The sequence below is a fragment of the Gavia stellata genome, chromosome Z, assembly GCF_030936135.1.
Source record: "Gavia stellata isolate bGavSte3 chromosome Z, bGavSte3.hap2, whole genome shotgun sequence".
Classification (NCBI taxonomy): Eukaryota; Metazoa; Chordata; class Aves; order Gaviiformes; family Gaviidae; genus Gavia; species Gavia stellata.
In genome coordinates this window covers 19,973,163-19,982,686 of record NC_082637.1, presented here as the reverse complement: position 1 = coordinate 19,982,686, position 9,524 = coordinate 19,973,163, and the positions used below count along the sequence as shown (strand labels likewise).

At 39.7% G+C, this 9,524-nt stretch overlaps 1 protein-coding gene across 1 annotated transcript; it reads right to left on the bottom strand.

Moving 5' to 3' along the window:
• Positions 1 to 200: 200 nt before the first annotated feature.
• HSPB3 (heat shock protein family B (small) member 3) lies at positions 201 to 3,194 on the bottom strand. Its single transcript, XM_009817719.2, has 2 exons — positions 2,574 to 3,194; positions 201 to 232 (listed from the first exon to the last, which is right to left on the bottom strand). Exon 1 carries the CDS (start codon positions 3,192 to 3,194, stop codon positions 2,595 to 2,597), a length of 600 nt encoding a protein of 199 aa, XP_009816021.2. The 3' UTR covers positions 201 to 232; positions 2,574 to 2,594.
• Positions 3,195 to 9,524: the final 6,330 nt, after the last annotated feature.

The window sequence follows — 9,524 nt, the reverse complement described above, 5'->3', positions numbered from 1 at the left end:
AGGTCCGTACTCCAGCGTGGTCCCTGGTACGCGAGCATTCTGGTGCTGGGGCAGGGCAAGTTCCCATTCACCAAGTAGCACGCATTAGGCTTTTATAAAGCTCTGGATTCTACAGAAGGTAAAATCCTCCTCGGTACATCCTTGCCGTGTTTGGATCACTACGTTCCAGTGGTTTCTAACTGGTGACGTCATCAGCAAGTACAGACCTGGGCACAGCGTGATGTGGAGAGACCTACGATATAGAACAGCCAAATGCTAAATTCTCCGTCCAGTTTTGTGAGGCAGGCCTGTGTACATAAGCATGTCTGTGTGTAGCCATGGTGTCAACATATATAGAGCAGACAATATGATTTCGGCTGTCTGGTCTAATTCCTTGCCAAGTTTCCAGCAGCTTAATCATGATCTAATTTAAAATAATTAAATCAGTTATGTTTTTTTAGAACTGCTTTTTCTTCTCTAGGGCTATGAATACCACCACTGCAATCATAGCTAGAATAATTTTTATAATAACCTGTAATATTAAGTGATCAAATTTACAAAATCCTCTGTAAACAAAAAATCACCAAAGCGGGTTACTAACCAGTGATCCTGAACTCTATCCCAACAGTTGTGCCATAAGGTGGTGTGTAACCATGGGTCTAAACTTGTGAGCTTTTATAAAGTTGGCATGTAAAGTTTAAATCCAGACCTGTATCTAGAATTCATTTTTTAAAGTCCATGTTACATGTTCAATAAAATTCCTGGCTGAGGAAGCTTCTTGACCTAAAAGTGTTGAAAATCTAGATCTGATTTTCTAGTGTGATCATTTATTATCTTAAACCAATACACATACTAAACACCGACAATATGAGGGGAAAGTGTGGGGTGAGTGGAAATGTAGGGACATATGTTTTATATTTGGTTTGGTTTGTTAGAAAACATTAGGTTCTTGACTTCTGCTCTATTAAAAAAATAAAATAATTGCACATGACGGAAATTTACAATCCAGATCTTATTCTGCATTTCTTGTACAAATTCCTTGTGAGTTTTAGCACAAATAATATATAAAATGCAAGAATTGGACTAGCCACTTTTCCAAAGTCAATTGCTTCAAATATCTTCAAGTCTAAACAACCATGACATAAATCTTTTTAATGAATGGCAGTGTGCAGAAGTACAAGCTCAGGGCTTTCGTTTTAAACTAAAGGAACTCTCTGGCTTCAGCTAGTGAGAGCCTGGGTTTTGTTCATCATATTTTTCTCATATTCTTAAAATTGTATTTGTATTCAGTTTCATTTGAATATGTTTTTGATTTGTCCAAACAGCAGATGGCTATCATAAAGAGTCTGTATTTAACTTGGCACTTTCCATTCCACATTCCTTTACTATTCATAGCACAGCAGTCATACCCATCTCCAATACACATGAAAGGAGGCAGTTCGACTTGCAGGTCTCCTCAAATGTTTGAGTATTTACGAACTCACTTACAGCATTATTTTTTTTTAATGTTGAGAAGACCAGATACTGGATATAGTGGGTGAATTTTTTTAATCTCTACCACTCTCATGAAATGAGAGAAACTGTGACAGAAATTAAATCTGTGTCTGGAGTAAGGAACTCCTGCACTTAAAATTAGAGCCTGTGTTGGTACAGAGAGAGTGGGACTATAGATAGGCAGAAAAACTTGCTCTTGAAGACACAAGCTGTCAAGCAACAGGAAGACTAAAATATTCATCTGATTGAAAAACAAGACTGCCTAAAATGCATAAGAATAAAGGCACCTGTGCTAGAGTAATGACTTTTTATTACTGGAGCTTCACAAAGAAGAATTTGATCCTTTTGAATATTTGTAAGCAATATTTTTTCATCAGTTGCTAACAGATAGTAGAATATGTTAAATAAAACCACTTTTCTAAATGTCTTTGAATGTTTTCTTTCAAATCAATTTGTCTTTGACAGAAAGTATAATTTTTACTTACTGTGTTTTCAAGCAAATATAGACAGTGATTATTATTTTTTCTTATAGTTTCAAACATGCAACACACTTCTAAAAAGTAATCTCTCAAGTTTTTTTTTGTATACAAGCTTGAACTGTGGAAATATTTTTTTTTCTTGATAGTATCCTTCAATTTGTGTGCTTTTCCAGAGCCTAAGGAAGAAGAATTTAATCTCAAAAATTAGAAACCAGAATTTTTGGTACATAGATTAAATTTCCTTAAGACTCACAACCTGTCTATTGCTTCTTTAATGATTATGACTGTGTATGACAAATGCTTATTCCTTGGAAATACAAGTCCTCCTACAGAACTCATAAATGTGCTTTATTTTCAGTATGTTATCAAATAGATTTTTTTTTTTCCTCTTTCTGTGACTAGCCTAAATTTTCTACTGTTCAAAAAGCCTGGCTTTCCAACACATATGTATCTGGAAGCAAGCAGTCTAACGTTTTACATCAAAAAATAAACTCAGCATACTGAAAAATATAAACAAAGATTTTCCTTTACTGTAATATAAATACAGCCACATGCTTAGTAGACTCTACAGCGTTGCTTGAATTATATTATTTTGTTATATTAAGAATTATTTTATCTCACCAATAAACTATGGACAAGACTCTAATTCTTTCCCACTGGGTTCTTCGTTTCAACAACTAAAATGCCATCATGGCAGAAAAGCGCAGACAAGTCTTTGTTCTCCACTCCATTAGGTAATTTGTATTGCCTGGTAAAGCTTCTGGATACAAAACCGTGTTCATCCATCCTGGGTCCGTGCTGAGCTTTGATCAGGAGCCAGCCTTCGAAAGTCTGAATAATGACATCTTCGGGGCGGAACTGCACAACATCCAGCAAGACCTGAAAGCGTGTGTTTTCCTCCTCCTGGCTGCTCTTCCCAGCCCCAGCTGTACTTTCCACAATACACCTTCTGGTGCTCAGGGCAGCTGTAGAAGGGCCCGGCAAAGCGTATAAAGAGTGGTCCAGTTTGTGTGCTTCCAGCTCTTGGAGAGCAAACTGCTCTTGATAGCGTATGGGAGTTTCCACCCAGTGCCTTGTAACAGCTTCTGCCATTGCCGAGGCAGAAAGATAAGTTGCTGCTCCCGGGTCGCTTTGGCAAAGCTGCAGAGTCAGAGCAAACTCTTCCCAGTCGTATGTCTGACACACAGACTGGTTTATCAGTTGATGTCGTCTTTCACTTTTAGCACAGGCAGAGCTTAACATTTAATAGGGCGTGCTGTGCTCTAGTTCCGGGAGACTTGTTTCATCTTTTATCCACTAACAATAGAGCACTATTTATAGTGCTGGGGTCTTGAGTGGCTTCAACACGTGCACAGCTTTCATGCATAAGTAGTAAAAGCAAAATTTTAAGGCACTGCCAATTATTGCAATATTGTGATGTTTGTCATTATGCGTAATGAGCAGACAAATAATGTGAAAGATTCTTTGATTTAAATGGAAGCTTAATGAGTCTGTTTTCCCAAGGGATACATGGCAATAGATACAAACTCTGTATTTCTTCTAACTGAAATACAAAGTTACTGAGGGAAGGGATTTAATTTAGCTTGACAGTAGGAATGGAACAGATTTTAGGTCAGGTAAACTATAAAATTATCAAGTGCATTGTACATTGTTGCAGAAGTTGTGCATATATGAAATACAGGCATGGTTATCCATATTATTGGGGGGAGGAGGGAGCTGTAACCATCCCTGCCCAAAGAAGGGGTGCCTGAAGGGCTGAGTCTGCAATCTTTGTGACCTACAAACACAGCAGAGACTTCTCCAGCATGTCAGGGAGTCAGACTCAAGAGTGCAGGGAGAATTACGGTGAAAGCCCATGTTTCACAGCTTGCAGGAGAGGGCAGAGTTATTTTTTCCCACCTGAATAGTAAAGACAACTCCAAACTCTTAATGCTATCCCATTGTACCAGTAGTCTTCATTTGCTGGGGCTTACAGCTTCAATCTATGATCCCATCTACCACATGTGTCTGGGGAGCAGGACTGATGACCTCAAAGGCTCTCTGTGGTGTAATCTTCTTGCTACTCTGTGATCTCAGGGGAATAATGCCTACAAGTGTTAACAGTTTGGTCAACAAGAGGAAAGTGCAGTGAAAAGGGAAAAGCATTTCCAAATTTTAGTATATTTGCTAGAAGATCCCTCTAGCTGGGCTTGGCAACGTAAAGCAGAATGCACTATGGCAACTGATGATGAAAACTGTTTATTTCCCTCAGTTGCACTAATGCTAGAAATAATCAAATGAGATACTATTATTCCTTCTTGTTTGGCTATTGTTCAGAGCTCTGTCAGTCTCTTGTCCTTACATCTTCCATTACCATGAAAATGGCAAGTCAGTATATATCGCATCTTTTGTTGCTAATGGACTCACGAAGACAGAGGCATTTGAATTTTGATAGCTGTCAGAAATGAACTTCTGTATTGAGTCGATAGCAGAGCAGGATTACCAGACATATCTATAATTAAACTTCTAAAGTTGCTATTTTATTTTAGACTCATGAAGGCTGCATCGCAAGGTAAGGAAATTTTCGAAGGTAGATCAAAGGTTCAAGATAACTGACATTAATGGCCAACCATTTAATTGAGTATTGTGGGAAAGGAGAGTTATGCTACTTTATTTAACTATTGGCTCTTCTCCTGTCAAACTGTCCTCCAGAAATAATTTAAAAAAGCAATTCTGAATGTATGGCTTGCTAGAATAGTGATAAAAATAACCGGGAGCATTGCCCGTTATCTGTTCAGCAGCCGTTTTCTGTTTTGCTAGCCAATGATTCACTTGATGCGGAAACTTTAACCCTGAAGTGAAGCAGTATGCCTGGTTGGTTGTGATATTACGCTTTTAGAGATTGCTGAAATTTATTGCTGTCCCTACTGAATTCTGTGATGATAGCCTGACTTATTTTACTTCAGTTTTGCTCTTCATTAATAAATGTACTGTGCAGGAATACCGCATTCTTTTATTTTTTATTTTATTTTAATTATTCCAAACTTCTCTGGAAAAGGGTAAACTCGCCAATACTTACACTTTAAATGGAAACAGAAACCACGACCTCAGTGCAGCTCACTGTGGGACAGCTATATCTATTCCCAGAAACAGTTGCGTTAGTCTTTCAAATGTCTATGTTAAGCATACTTGGAACCGTCTGTCTGGTCTAATTAGCACAAAAGATGCTTTGAATACCCTTTAAATTCATGTCATGCGCAAAGGTCTAGAGAAGTTTATAGGATCCCTTTCTACTCTTCTGGGACAGGGCATCGGAAAGATTTTGGTTGTAAAGCCTCTTTCTGCTCTCCCATCCTGCTCTCTCCTGGGTCCCAGTCCCCTCTACTCTGTGTTTGCCACCTAAGGCCTCAGAAATTAGCACAGTCTTTCTTACCTCTTTGTTGCTAACACGGAGAATATGTCGACTGGAAAAAGAAAACACCGTTGAAATGCAAAAGGCCCTGCAATTTAGAATATCTTTTGGGGCTTTCAAATTTGAATATGGATGTGGTGCTGCAATACTGAGGAATGTTTGATGCTTATGCTGCTACAGTCTTCAAATATCTATAGCATGCTTCAGTCGAGCAATGCATTTTTAAAAAAAATTGATTACCGAGGTAATTTTAAACCTTCAGAGCAGATCCAGTAGGATCAATGTCCTTCATTGCCATCTCGGCGCCTCCAGTTTTCTTTCCCTGTTTCTCTGTTTCTCTGTGCAGGCGAAGACCTCGCTCAGTGCTGCACAGCCGGTGGGAAACCACTGACCAGTGTGGTAAATATTGCACCTCGCAAAACTGAGGTGAGGCATTAGTTATCGTGGCCTTGCACTTGCCAGCCCATGCTTTCTTTCACTGCTCGTGCATCTTTACGGTCTCAATATCGTTTGGGGATTTTAAAGGAAAGGAATGGGATCCATTGGCAATATGCAACAGTTGGCTGGGAGAAGCACGGTGCCGGTATAAATGGGTCACACCGACATCTCGTGGTGAGACAAGAAAATAGCTGCGAAAAGAAAGCACAAGCTGCCTTCTGCATGCTAATACCAGGTATCATTACCAGTCTCTGAAATACTTGTACGGAAAGACAGATCAAAGGAAGAAAACCGCAAGAGTTTAACTTACAACAGGCTATTTTCAAGCTAATAAAGCTTCTTTCTTAGTATTTTGGCGGTGGTGGGGGATAAATTAATGTTGAACTCATGGAAAATATAGAAAGCAGGCATCCTGGTAAAACTGTATTGTAAATTGCAAAAATGCCAGGTGCACAAACTCATAGCGTATTTTTGATGCATATCTTAAAGAAATACAGGTGCATCCTGCTTAAAATAATAGATTGCCTTGTCGCAATTCTCTGCATGTTTGATTTCCCGAGGAGAAGTATTTCAACTACCACTGAAATTCAGTAACTGCTGAAAGGGGAAAGAAGTGAAAAGGCTGGCAGAATGAAGTGAACAAGAACTCTTCTAATAAAAGCTAACAGGCTAAATTCAAATGAGAACCATGTAATTACCCAGGTGAGTTTAGGCAGAGCATTGCAATTACTTTTACCACAGTACCTGAGGATGCAACTCATGATCTACTTCACATGTCATTCAAAAGAGATGCTGTCACTTCAGACTTGGCAATACATAAGAAATATAAGGAAAGGTGGGACTTGATGGGTTTTGCTGGTGCTGGCTCTGTTACACACAATATGGGAGTTTAAGCTTTGCAGTGATACCGAAGAGCTAGCTAGATAGTAAAATATAATGTATGTGAGAATGGAACGTGGCATGACACATATGGAAACTGGATGGTAAAGAGCTATTTTCCACATGGTATTTAATATATTTTTGTAGAGTGAGAAAATTATTGTCTCCTACTTGTGTTACTTTGAAGCCATTACTTCTTAGAGCTATGAGTTGTCCTTTCAGCTGCATTGTTACATCTGGATATATGTTAACTCTAAAGGAATCAAAAATGTAATTATAACTGCTGCAAGTGTCTAATCAGCAGATATCAGGTGCTCTGTTTTCAAGAAATATTGAGGGATTCTTTTCGATTAATGTCCCATTCCAATCACATGGTATTTATATTGGTCAGTGAACCACAACATAACTCTTTCTGCAGCAAGACTTCATGCTGTGTTAGAAAACTTCTTGCAAGTTGCAAGCACTGTGTTTTCACACAGCCAGCTTAACTGAAGGAAGGCTTCAGTCTGTGGGTCATGTCCTTCAAAACCTGGAAAAGGCTGGATCTGCCCAACCTCTCGGAAAATCTCTCCAGGGCACTGATGCTCACTTGTAACTGCAAACTCGATCTCCTAATTTTAGGGGCCTCTTAAGAAGTGGAAAACTAATCTCAGCTTTTGCACTAAGAATCAAGTGTTAGCTCATTTGTTAGGAAACTATGTAAGAATTATAAGTAAATATGGAAAGGACTATAATTTTGACACATTACATCCACTATTACAAGACTTTGACATTTTGAGATGATAGAGAGGCAGATGAAGGATGAGGATGAGGGATGGCAGGACCACAGGAGCCAGAGTTGGAGCAATATCTTTACAGAACAATGAAGGGATAAAAACGCAACTTGTATTATAATGATTTTAAAATTTCAAGTTACTATAAAAGTTACTTTAAAGTGATGTCATGAAGCTCTTTACAAGTATTTGCTTTCTTTTTCACATGGCTTGTTTTCTAAACATTTTTATGTTTGTTATAGGCAAATGCATCTGTGCCTCACAAATTCTTGAGGAACTCCTACAGAAAGCAAACTATGGTATTTTATTTAGAGTGATAATAATCTGTTCACTCCTTGCACACAGAATAGTAGAGAGGAAATGAACAATTAAAAGAGAATAATGTGCCTAAGGGCTTGGAAGCTCTGTTTTGCCACTGAAAGGCAGGATCTAATGCACTCTTGCTGTAGAAACAGTCTTCTTTTTCACCAGTTAAAAATTAACTAGTGTTCCAAGAAGAATGCCAGTTTTCAGGTTTCCTCCTCTTCTGTCTCACTGAAGTCTTGACTTGAGACTTGATAGGAATAACTCAAGGCAGTTGAGTACAATAAGACTGGGGTATTTATTTTGGATCTGTTTAAACTTTATAGCAAGTGCTCACTTGCTTATTCAGGATGTGAAACATCTATTCCATGGATCAGATCTTCAGGTTTGCATGGTTTGGGGCTGACCACTTTAGTAAAAATAATAGAAGTACTGAAAATCTCACCTATGACGGCTGGAAAATCTAGGACCTAAATTACACATAAAATATTCTAACCTGTAATTAGCACAAAACCCCCATGATCTCATTTTGTTTAGTTTTTTTCTAAGAACAAAGTTAAGATTGAAGTTAAATAGCTAGAATGAATTGAAGAACTGTGGTGTACTGATGCTCTGGATAGGTTTGTCAAAATAATTACTTGCCAGAAAATAACTGAACTTACAAAATGAATTCTGAGATTTAAAATTTTCACTATGTTGAGGTGTTGGAAGGGACTAAAGGTATAACTGAACATACTTCGTTGCTCAGCTACCATGAAAATATTGTATAATGACACGAGTGCTAGAGTCAAACTACATTCTAGAATACACATTTCCATGTACTTAGGAATTTTTATAGCTGTGGGCAATACTTTCTGAGTATTTGCTAGCAATGAGATATTAGCTGAATGGCCCTTGATATGAAGGTGGTTTGTGGCTTCAGCTAAAGTCTGCAACTTTGGCACTGGGTGCTAAGACCAGTTATCCTCAGGGTATTCAGCTCCCTGAACTGGAAGAGAAGGATGGAGGGAAAAATAAACTCTCCGTGATCCAGGAGGAAGAAGTTAATGACCTGCTATGCCACCTGGACACTCACAAGTCTATGGGGCCTGATGGCATCCACCCAAGGGTGCTGAGGGAGCTGGCGGAGGAGCTTGCCAAGCCGCTCTCCATCATTTATCAACAGTCCTGGTTAACGGGGGAGGTCCTACGAGACTGGAGGGTTGCCAATGTGGCACCCATCTAGAAGAAGGGCCGGAAGGAGGATCCGGGGAACTACAGGCCTGTCAGCCTGACCTCGGTGCCAGGGAAGATTATGGAGAGGTTCATCCTGAGGGCGCTCACAGGGCATGTGCAGGACAACCAAGGGATCAGGCCCAGCCAGCACGGGTTCATGAAAGGCAGGTCCTGCTTGACCAACCTGATCTCCTTCTATGACCAGGTGACCCGCCCAGTGGATGAGGGAAAGGCTGTGGATGTTGTCTACCTGGACTTTAGTAAAGCCTTCGACACTGTCTCCCACAGTATTCTCCTGGAGAAGCTGTCAGCTCATGGGTTAGATAGGTGCACTCTTTACTGGGTAAAAAACTGGCTGGACGGCCGAGCCCAGAGAGTTGTGGTGAATGGAGTGAAATCCAGTTGGCGGCCGGTCACAAGTGGAGTCCCCCAGGGCTCAGTTTTGGGGCCGGTCTTGTTTAATATAGTTATCGATGACCTGGATGAGGGGATTGAGTGCTCCCTCAGCAAGTTTGCAGACAACACCAAGTTGGGAGGGAGTGTTGATCTGCTGGAGGGTAGGAAGGCTCTGCA

Bases quoted from the DNA above. Each gene is read 5' to 3' on its own strand.
- HSPB3 (XM_009817719.2), bottom strand. From the start codon at position 3,194: ATGTTAAGCTCTGCCTGTGCTAAAAGTGAAAGACGACATCAACTGATA.